The sequence below is a fragment of the Coregonus clupeaformis genome, chromosome 27 (genome assembly GCF_020615455.1).
Source record: "Coregonus clupeaformis isolate EN_2021a chromosome 27, ASM2061545v1, whole genome shotgun sequence".
NCBI lineage: Eukaryota > Metazoa > Chordata > Actinopteri > Salmoniformes > Salmonidae > Coregonus > Coregonus clupeaformis.
The window spans coordinates 22,209,711-22,221,849 of record NC_059218.1 but is presented as its reverse complement, the minus strand read 5'-3'; the positions used below and the strand labels follow the sequence as shown (position 1 = coordinate 22,221,849).

Below are 12,139 nucleotides of genomic sequence, written 5' to 3'. Positions count from 1 at the left end.
ACGAGTCCCAGCCACACCAGCGTTCAACCGTCCCACAGCACGGCCTTGGCGACACGCCCTGGCGCCAATCAAGTGGCCTTAAGTTACCATTTAAATGCATGGAACTTATCCTTCATGAAGTGCCTCTCTCATACATCATGGTGATACACTTTTCCCACAAGGCCTAAAATGACACTTATTATTGATTTATTTTCACTAACTTCCTACAACTCACAACATACAATACATGACCAAAAGTATGTGGACATCTGCTCATCAAACATCTCATTACAAAATCATGGGCATTCATATGGAGCTGGTCACCCCTTTGCTGCTATAACAGCCTCCACTCTTCTGGGAAGACTTTCCACTAGATGTTAGAACATTGCTGCGGGGACTTGCTTCCATTCAGCCACAAGAGCATTAGTGAGGTCGGGCACTGATGTTGGGCAATTAGGCCTGTATGGAACTCGCATTGTGCACGGGGGCATTGTCATGTGGAAACAGGAAAGGGTCTTCCCCAAACTCTTGCCACAGAATCGTCTAGACTGTCATTGTATGCTGTAGTGTTAAGATTTCCTTTCACTGGAACTAAGGGGCCTAGCCCAAACCATGAAAACAGCCCCAGACCATTATTCCTCCTCCACCAAACTTTACAATTGGCACTATGCATTCGGACAGGTAGTGTTCTCCTGGCATCCGCCAAACCCAGATTCGTCCGTCGGACTGCCAGATGGTGAAGCGTGATTCATCACTCCAGAGGACACGTTTCCACTTCTCCAGAGACTAATGGCGGAGAGCTTTACAAACTGCCTCTGGAAGCAAATTGGTAGTGAGTGTTGTAACCGAGGACAGATTATTTTTACACACTACGCGCTTCAGCACTCGCCGGTCCCGTTCTGTGAGCTTGTGTGGCCTACCACTTCGCGGCTGAGCCGATGTTGCTCCTAGACGTTTCCACCTCAAAATAACAGCACTTACAGTTGACCGGGGCAGCTCAAGCAGGGCAGAAATTTGACAAACTGACTTGTCGGAAAGGTGGCATCCTATGACAGTGCCACGTTGAAAGTCACTGAGCTCTTCATTAAAGGTCATTCTTCTGCCAATGTTTGTCTATGGAGAGTGCATGGCTGTGTGCTCGATTTTATACACCTGTCAGCAACGGGTGTGGCTGAAATAGCGCAATCCACTAATTTGAAGGGGTGTCCATATAATTTTGTACTCATAAAATCCACTTAACATGAAAGGAGGTTAACATTTGTTATGTGTTCTGTGAATGTTTTCATAATCCAATAAAAAATCCTATTTGTAAATTGTATTTTACATAAGGATTTATGTTCTGAGCCAGGGGTCAGCACGTCATGGTAGCATTCGTCATAGTAACAGAGGGGACGCAGTAGCACTTAGTGATAAAAGTCTTGATGCATTAGTATTAGTAATATTAGTAAACCCACATTAAACAAATAGGATGTAGAATTGATCATCAATAGTCATCAAAAGCCATCAGTGTTTGAGAGTGTATCAGTACATACAGAATATGTTCTGCACACGAAGCAGTACAATACAATCTATAGACAGTAAAGTCATATCAACAGCATTATGTATGTAGTACGTACAACATTCACAGCTAATTTATCTGACTATCTGATTGTGACCTGGATATTCTAGCTATGCAATGAGAGAGATGCACAGACAAACATTATATCCAAGCAGTGCTCTTACCTAAGAGTGAAGCTCTCCACAGCAGACACATTGGACAGGAACACGTAGAAGGTGGCCACGTCGGTGGTCCTCAGTGGTTTGGAGGAGGTCTGGACCACCACAGCTCCCCCTAGCCTCAGACGCAGAAATGTAGGGTTCCCAGGCGGGGCTTTTAGGAGGTTGACACTCCCTACCCTCCTCATTGGTATACCAGACCCCACTGGGCCGCCCCTCCCCACCCCCACACGCTGCAGGCTGTCCTGGGGCACACACTTGCCCGTCCGGTCCCGTCGGCTTTGGAAGTAGATCTCTACGGGGTTCCCCTGCACCTCTCCCAGTCTCTCCCTGGGGCTGAACCAGGCTGGCTCGGGCTTCAACTGGGCCACACAGAATCCCCCTGGTGACAGCAGGCATGCCCCCCGCACCTCCCGTGTCTCCCAGAAGGCATACGCTGTCACACAGTGCGCCCCCTCCTCCGCCGCTCCCTTCCTCCCACCACTACCCCTGTCCTCCCTTTCCCCCGCCTTCATCCCAGCATCACCTCCACTGGCCATACCAGGCATGTGGAAGATGATCCTGACGATAGGCGCGGAGGAGCGGACCTGCCGGGCCAGGATGACAGGAAGGATCCTACGGCCGCTGAGGAGCAGCTCTGGGCCGATGGTCCTCTCCACAGACAGGGGGCCATACGTGGCATTGACGGCCGGCTGCAGGAGGCCCGCCCCGGGGTTGGTGATGAGGAAGGCCTGTCTCTGGGCCTGCAGGCCAGAGTTCCCCAGCAGCTCTTGGCTATTCTCCCTCAGCAGCAGGTGGTCTGCATTGAGGATCTGGTAGCCCACTGAGGGGTAGACAGGGAACGGAGCTTGGTTCTTGGTGTCTTCTGACATCTCCTGGCAGTGCACACCTAGAGGATGAGATATCAAGTACAGCTGTTAGCATAGTGCAAAACTCACAGAGCAAATGTGTGTCTATTCAAAGTAGCAGCATTATTATGGTTTTCCTAAAATGAGTCTAAATGTTAAAAAATTGTGTTGGATAAAAGAAACGCTGAGGCCATTCTCATGCACAGTGACCATGGTTATTCAGTGGATTCAGCGGAAGTCTAGAAGAGATGACCCGCATTTTCAGGGTAGGGTTGCTGAAAGCCAATACACTGTACATCAACCACTCATCACACGGAATGCCCTGGCTAGCCCACTATCCTCCTGCCCCACTATACAGCCCATCCTGATATCCAGCACAATTCCTTTCAATTTAAACATGACCAAGAACAGCTGAGTAGCTTAACAGCAGTGTGCAGTTGGAATGATACAGTAACAAGGCAAAGTATGAGACAACTTTATCTAGGCAGTCTTTTTCTACCACAACTTCAAGGTCCGTATGTGTTGAATCCGGTTGTCATATACACTGAGTGAACAGCCTCAATTTGTCGGGGCATGGACTACAAGGTGTCGAAAGCGTTCCACAGGGATGCTGGCCCATGTTGGCTCCAATACAGTTGTGTCAATTAGGCTGGATGTCCTTTGGGTGGTGGACCATTCTTGATACACATGGGAAACTGTTGAGTGTGAAAATCCCAGCAGCGTTGCAGTTCTTGACACACTAGAAACAGTGTACCTGGCACCTACTACCATACCCCATTCAAAGGCACTTACATATATTGTGTTGCCCATTCACCCTCTGAATTGCACACATACACAATCCATCTCAATTATCTCAAGGCTTAAAAATCCTTCTTTAACCTGTCTACTCCCCTTCATGAAGTGGATTTAACAGGTGACATCAATAAGGGATCATAGCTTTCACCTGGATTCACCTGATCAGTATGTCATGGAATGAGTAGGTGTTCCTAGCAAAGCACCCCCACAACATCACACCTCCTCCTCCATGCTTTCCGGTGGGAACCACACATGCGGAGATCATCCGTTCACCCACACCGCGTTTCACAAAGACACAGCAGTTGGAACCAAAAATCTCAAATTTGGACTCCAGACCAAAGGACACATTTCCACCGGTCTAATGTCCATTGCTCGTGTTTCTTGGCCCAAGCAGGTCTTTTCTTCTTATTGGTGTCCTTTAGTAGTGGCTTCTTTGCAGCAATTCGACCATGAAGGCCTGATTCACACAGTCCCCTCTGAACAGTTGCTATTGAAATGTGTCGGTAACTTGAACTCTGTGAAGCATTTATTTGGGCTGCAATCTGAGGTGCAGTTAACCCCCCCCTTCACTATTATTCTACAATGTAAACAATAGTACAAATAAATACAAACCCTTGAATGAGTAAGTGTGTCAAAACTGTTGACTGGTAGTGTATATATTTATTTTTTTACATAATATTGGTTTTGGCCTTTACTACTAAAGCCCATAGAAACGCGTTGAATAACACATTATTTTCATAGTATTTTAGGTGAAACTGTTCGGACGCTACAGACGATTACGTGAGAAGATTTATCTGTTATGTAACTTAGATTGACGCACTGGTGCATCAATCGACTCTAGGGGGTTGAACACTATTATGCAACTTATTATGTGACTTGTAAATCACATTTTTACTCCTGAACTTATTTAGGCTTGCCATAACAAAGGGGTGGAATACTTATTGACTCAAGACTTTTCAGCTTTTCATTTTGTATTAATTTGTAAAAATGTCTAAAACATAATTCCACTTTGACATTATGGGGTATTGTGGTAGGCCAGTCACACAAAATTTCAATTTAATCCATTTTAAATTCAGGCTGTAACACAACAAAATGTGGAAAAGGTCATGGGGTGTGAATACTTTCTGAAGTCACTGAGTGTACAAACATTAGGTACACAATAAAAAAATATATTTTTTAAAAGGCACTAAAGTAAAACTGCAAAAAATGTACTTGATGTTCTGAATACAAAGCATTATGTTTGGGGCAAATCCAATACAACATATTTTCAAGCATGGTAGTGGCTGCATCATGTCATGTGTATGCTTGTCATCGGCAAGGACTAGGGAGGCCCAGAAGCACAGGCAAAATCCTAGAAGAAAATCTGGTTCAGTCTGCTTTCCAGCAGAAACTTCACCTTTCAGCAGGACAATGACCTACAACCCAAGGCCAAATATACTGGAGTTGCTTACCAAGACAACATTGAATGTTCCAGTGGCATAGTTACAGTTTTGACTTAAATTGGCATTAAAATCTATGGCAAGACTTGGAAATGGCTGTCTAGCAATGATCAACAACCAACTTGACAGAGCTTGAAGATTTTTCAAAATAATAATGTGCAAATATTGTTCAATCCAGGTGTGCAAAGCTCTTAGAGACTTACCCAGAAAGACTCACAGCCTTGACTGCTGCCAAAGTCTAACATGTATTGACTCAGGGGTATGAATACTTACAGTGCAGTGAAAAGGTATTTGCCCCCGTTCTGATTTTCTCTATTTTTGCATATTTTTGATACTGAATGCTATCAGATCTTCAACCAAAACCTAATATTAGATAAAGGGAACCTGAGTTTAAAAATAACATAACAAATGTGTATTTATTGTATTTATTTAATTAACAAAGTTATGCAACACCCAATTCCTCTGTGTGAAAAAGGAATTGCTCCCTTACACTCAATAACTGGTTGTGCCACTTTTAGCTGCAATGACTGCAACCAAATGCTTCCTGTAGTTGTTCATCAGTCTCTCACATCACTGTGGAGGAATTTTGGCCCGCTATTGCATGAAGAACTGCTTTAACTCAGCAACATTTGTGGGTTTTTAAGCATGAACGGCTTGTTTAATGTCCTGCCACAACATCTCAATTGGGAGTAAGTCTGGACTTTGACTAGGCCATTCCAAAACTTCAAATGTGATGCTATTTAACCATTTTCATGTAGACTTTATTCTGTGTTTTGGATCATTGTCTTGCTGCATGACCCAGCTGCGCTTCAGCTTCAGCTCACAGACGAATGGCCTGACATTCTCCTGTAGAATTCTCTGATACAGAGCAGAATTCATGGTTCCTTCTATTAAGGCAAGTCGTCCAGGTCCTGAGGCAGCAAAGCATCCCAAACATCACACCACCACAACCATGCTTGACCGTTGGTATAAGGTTCTTACTGTGGAATGCAGTGTTTGGTTTTTGTCAGGCATAATGGGATCCATGTCGTCCATAAAGTTATACTTTTGACTCATCTGTCCATAGAACATTCTTCCAAGAGTCTTGATCATCATCCAGGTGCTTCCAGGTGCTTTTTGGAAAACTTGAGTCAACTTTTTGGATGAGATGGGTTCCATTATGTCTGGCGAAAACCAACCACTTGAATGTTGATCTTGACATGCTGTGCATCTTTGAAGTAATTTGTCAAAAGACGTTCTACACATCAAGCCTCAAACACCTGAGTGTGTTGTTCTGTTCTCAATGGCCAGAGACGAGCTGGCTTTAGACAACAAGAGCGTAATGATACTTTTCCACAGGGAGGCCAAAGACCTTATGTACCACCGATCACACATGCAAAATATTAATGAACACAATGCGAAATCATTAGCATTTTGTTAGAGGAGAGTAAGCAGTCTCTGGCCAATTACTGTTGGGAAACGGAAGGGTTGTGCTGCCCTTCATGGCTCAACCTATGTGACCTTTCTCTCACGAAGAGGGTCAATCAAAATCACATTTTCATTTCCAAGGATAAACCGGGCTTGTGGAGGGTCATGAGGTGAAATTGTGCACAAAGAAAATATGAATGCTTCCTGACGTTCTAATCTCTCTACAAGCTAGACCTACATTTAGGCACAACTTGGATATCTTAATGAGTGCACAGCAATGGAAAATAATATATTCATGTCCAGGCAGGGAGGAAATCAAAAGACTGACCTCTATCATTTTAATACAAACGTGAAGAGCGCAGTGGCACAGCAATGCCCACCAAAGAAGGATGAGAAGGCACACCACACACACACACACCAGTCTGAAATCTTTATCAACAGAAGACAGACAGCTTGGCTTGATTTTCACTCTGGCACCTCATCCTCTGGCCAAACAGACCCCAAAACACACACATCTAGTGAAGAAATCATGTCTACATGAACCTACACCACCACGTGTGACCGCAGCACTCCATAATGATTAAACTTGGACCTGTCGGTGGAATACTGGTACTGTCCACACAAGGGGGTTCAAGCATTCTGCGTGCAATGTCATCTACTCCAGGGGTATCAAACATACGGCCAGCGGGCCAGAAGGGGTCCAATCAAATCGAAATAATAATGGACTGTCATAGATACAGTGTAATCATACAGTGCGTCCCCCGGGGCAAAAATTAGTTTGACAGTCCTGAGCCACTCTATAGTACAGTAACTGAGACTGTTGACCCATCTTTCCTTGAGTGCTTTCATTAGTAGGCTACAACTATCACAGAGGGCATAGTTCCCATACTTTTGGGGAGATCAACATTTTAGTTCCTCATGCATACTGAAATGACAAGTTTACTAACCTCCCAGCTAGCACATAACGTTCTGAGAACCATCTGTTTCTTAGAGCTTGGTGAGAGCGTGGTTGACCTATGGTTATTTTGCATACAACCTTCCCAGCACGTTTAAGGAACTTCACAGAAAACGTTATTTTCTTGGTATTTCATTACTTTAACAGAATGTTTCCTGAAAGTTCAAACATGGTTATATTTAATTTCATTTTTGGTAATGTTCTAGGAACGTTCTCCAACTGGTTTGACATTGGGAATGTTCTCAAATAGTTCAGAGAACATTAAGAAACAATGTTCTTCTGTGGGAATTTCAGTACTTCAGCATAACGTTTCCTACAGTTTTCCTCATGGTTCTATATTTAAAGTCATGTTCTCTTTTTGAAAAATACATATTGTGATGCACTTGCACACATCATCAGTGATGTAACCTGAAATCGTCAGGTGTCTTAGGTCTTTCAACATCACACACCCTCGCCCAGGCGACCCAGGGGTTGATCAAGCTGTGACTTGTGTCCAAGTAGCATGTCTACTTCACCCACGGATCATTCCTCTTGATCCAAAGACACCTAGATGCTCTTTCAGCTGCCTCTGTGGTGGTCTTGATGGCCTTCCTTCTGTTGGCCACTGTGATACCCAGTAGGCTATAGGCCCTGTAGAGGGATTGACCAGCGAACCCTCTGCAGCCCACTTCAACAGGCTCACACATTGCTCTCCACCCCTGCCTGTGGCACTGCTCCACCAGGTTCTCATACGTCACCCTCTTTCTTTCGTTGGCCTCCTCAATGCGGTACTCCAAAGGGACGGTGAGCGCCAGTAAGATAACCTGCTTGGAGGTTTCGGAAAGCAGCACAATGTCTGGCCTCAGTGTCGTCGCTGTGATGATGTCAGGGAACTTGAGCTGCTTTCCCAGGTCGACTTTCAACTCCCAGTCTTGAGCTGTTTTGAGGAGAGCTTCTGGTAGCTGGTATTGGCTTTTCCCCAGCTCTGACAAATACAGATGCCTGCTTCGCTGATCGGAGGCGCTTGCAGTGGCTGATTCCACAGCAGATGGTATCCGCTATGGCTTTGAGCACCTGGTCGTGGCGCCAGCGGTAGCGACCCTCGCCTAAGGCTTTTGAGCAGCAGCTGAGGATGTGCTCAAGGGTTCCTCTTCAGGCACAAAAGGCATGATGGTCAATCAACGTTGCACCAGCAGAACAGATTAGATGGGCTTGGTAGGACATCGTAGACTGCCTGGATTAAGAACTTGATGCGATGGGGCTCGGCCTTCCACAGCTCGGTCCATGTGACCTGACGCTCCACCACTTGCTCCCATCTTGTCCAGGCTCCTTGTTGCTGCATTCCAACCATTTCTGCAGCATTGAAGGTCCCCAAAAACACAGTGGCCTCCATCATTCTTAAATGGAAGAAGTTTGGAACCACCAAGACTCTTTCTAGAGCTGGCCGCCTGGCCAAACTGAACAGTCGGGGGAGAAGGGCCTTGGTCAGGGAGGTGACCAAGAACCCGATGGTCACTCTGACAGAATTCCAGAGTTCCTCTGTGGAGATGGGAAAGCCTTCCAGAAGGACAACCATCTCTGCAGTACTCCACCAATCAGACCTTTATGGTAGAGTAGCCGGACGGAGGCCACTACAAGTGAAAAAGGCACATGACAGCCCTCTTGGAGTTTGTCAAAAGGCACCTAAAGGACTCTCAGACCATGAGAAACAAGATTCTATGGTCTAATGAAAACAAAATTGAACTCTTTGGCCTGAATGCCAAGTGTCACGTCTGGAGGAAACCTGGCACCATCCCTAAAGTGAAGCATGGTGGTGGCAGCATCATGCTGTAGGGATGTTTTTCAGTGGCAGGGACTGGGAGACTAGTCAGGATCGAGGGAAAGATTAACGGAGCAAAGTACAGAGAGATCCTTGATGAAAACCTGCTCCAGAGCTCTAAGGACCTCAGACTGGCGCAAAGGTTCACCTTCCAACAGGACAACGACCCTAAGCACACAGCCAAGACAACGCAGGAGTGGCTTCGGGACAAGTCTCTGAATGTCCTTGAGTGGCCCAGCCAGAGCCCGGACTTGAACCCGTCTCTGTAGAGATCTGAAAATAGCTGTGCTGCGACGCTCCCCATCCAACCTGATAAAGCTTGAGGGGATCTGCAGAGAAGAATGGGAGAAACTTCCCAAATACAAGTGTGCCAAGCTTATAGCGTCCTACCCTAGAAGACTTGAGGCTGTAATCGCTGCCAAAGGTGCTTCAACAAAGTACTGAGTAAAGGGTCTGAATACTTATGTAAATGTGATATTTCCGTTTGTTATTTTTAATACATTAGCAAAGATTTCTAACAACCTGTTTTTGCTTTGTTATTATGGGGTATTGTTTTTAGATTGAAAAACAAAAACAATTTAATCAATTTTAGAATAAGGCAGTAACGTAATAAAATGTGGAAAAAGTCAAGGAGTCTGAATACTTCCCGAATGCACTGTAATTCTATGAGTGGCGTACAGAGACGGCAGTCATTCAAAATCATGTTAAACACTATTATTTCACAAAGAGTGAGTCCATGCAACTTATTATGTGACTTGTTAAGCACATTTTTACTCCTGAATTTATTTAGGCTTGCGATAACAAAGGGTTTGAATACTTATTGATTCAAGACATTTCAGCTTTTCATTAATTTGTAAAAATGTCACTTTGACATTATGGGATATTTTGTGTAGGCCTGTGACAAAAAATCTAAATGTAATCCATTTTAAACTCAGGCTGTAACAAAACAAAATGTGGAAAAAGTCAATGGTTGAGAATACTTTCTGAAGGCACTGTACAAATATGTAGAAATGTAATTGGATTAGAATTCATGTGCTGGAGATTGAGAGAACTATGTACATCTTTCTGTTGTATAAATCAGTATTGGATTATGCTATTGACTGCAAGTACCAGAATGCTTTGCAACAGGAAGTGGAAGAGAACGCTCCAGTTATGAACAAGTGACAAGTGATTAGCCTGGCTTTCACTAGCAACTTTATTTTATTGTTTTGTAGAATCTAAAGTGGTAAAATTATTATCACTAAAATAAGCTTTCATCTTATTACAGACGTCCCGAGTCATTACTTTGAAGATAGTTATTCTATACCTAGCAGTGTATATCCAAAGGGATTTGCTAAAAAGGCAGCCCGCTTCCTGGACTTCTCTTTCTTGTGTCTTCTATGCCACTCATCTCTCTGCAAGGTCATGAGCTTCTTCCTGAGGATGTTACCTAGCTCTGACAAGGCTTTCTTCCTCACTCGCCTCCTTGAACTGTTGTCTCAAGATCCTCAACTCCTGCCTTATCTGGTGGATCTTTGCCACTCTATTGTTTGTGGTGTATGGGGCCTTCACTTTTGTTTTCTCCTCCGTGCTAAACCTCTCTGCAGCCAAGATAACAATGATTGTTGTCATTGTCTGGAGACTGAATGTTAAGAAACCTTGTTCTTCTGTGGGAATTTCAGTACTTTAGCATAACGTTTCCTACAGGTTTCCTCATGGTTCTATTTAAAGTAATGTTCTCAAATTGTTCCGAGGAACTTTAAGAAAACTTTAGTAATGTTCAGAGAACGTTCTAAGAATGTTATTTAAAAACATACATTCCGTTCTCGGAACGTGAAGAAAACGTTCCATAAAAAACACAAGAAAACTTTAGTAACGTTCAGAAAACGTTATAAGAATGTATTTTGAAAACAAATACATTCCGTTCTCAGCGTCAACAAAACTCTCTCTATTCTCTATCTTGTGAAGTGTGTCCAGGTGTGTTGGCCACGCTCACTAATTGGTCACACCTGCTCTTAATGAGTGCTTGTTTCCTTTGAAATGGGGTCTATTTGAATACACTAACATGAACAGCTTTGTATACGAAGAAACATGTCATGCTAGCTCCATCCTGGTGGCGCAGTGGACTAATTCCATGGATAGAGAACAGAAGATTATAGGTTTGAATCTCACTGATGCCGTGTCACAATAAAAAAGACATGTGTTTGCATGATTAATGCCTAAGGAAATACATTTCCATGTGCCCTATCTGTGCTTGGAGTAAAAAAAACATTCAGTGAATGTTTTAAGGAAGTTATAAAAAAATATCTCAAAAAAACCTCAGAGGAAAACCTTCAAGGAACCAGAGTAAAACGTTCTCAGAACCTCCTTGCAACCTAAAAATAAATGTTCCCAGAAGCGGATACATTTTCACTTCTATTCTCAGAACGTTTAAAAAACGTTCTGTTTTACCAGTCAGGAAACGTATGGCTTCGTTCCAACAACCAATGTGAAACCAAAAACATACATTCCCACAACTTTCATGGAACCAAATGTGCTATCTGGGCTCTCAGTGAACCAAGGGAAAATAAGCAATTTAGTCAAAATGAATAAACAGTAGTCATGCCAGACTATTCTCTAGCAAACATTGGCCTATGGCAGAGTTTCCCAAACTCGGTCGTGGGTACCCCCACCCCCCTACCCCGGGTGCACGTTTTGGTTTTTGCCCTAGCACTACACAACTGATTAAAATCATCAAAGCTTGATGATGAGTTGGTTATTTGAATCACCTGTGTAGTGCTAGGGCAAAAATCAAAACGTGCACCCAGAGGGGGCCCCAGAACCGACTTTGGGAAACCCTGGCCTATGGTCTCTCAAAGCATTATAGCATAAATGTTATTTTCAGGATTATCATCAAGTATAAGTGCAAACTAAAAAGTTGAGATATCATCAGTATGTTTCTCTTTAAAAAGTTGTATAATCTTTTACATTTTGTATGTAAATAGGAATGGTTATGTTTTTAATGAATGAGTGCCTCTAATTCAAAATATGGGGCTACTGTTATAAAATAAGCTTTTCCTTCAAATGTGTTTCCAACTGTCAAGTGGACACTACATCTATTTTTTTATCTGTTGATCAATTGTTTACTTTTAAGAAAACTATTGTCAGTTCAGTGAAGTAGCCTACAGTAAAGTACATCTGGGTGACAATCAAAATAAGTTGAATAAAATGAAAAATATATAAT

The 12,139-nt window shown here is 43.5% G+C and overlaps 1 protein-coding gene across 1 annotated transcript in view; it reads right to left on the bottom strand.

Annotated features, from left to right (window-relative positions):
* Positions 1–12,139, bottom strand: part of LOC121541623 (transmembrane protein 132D) — a 53,756-nt gene that overhangs the window by 41,028 nt on the left and 589 nt on the right. Inside the window, exon 2 of the mRNA XM_041850783.2 lies at positions 1,702–2,584. Coding sequence (XP_041706717.2) covers positions 1,702–2,584 — 883 coding nt within the window. The remainder of the gene's footprint in view (positions 1–1,701; positions 2,585–12,139) is intronic.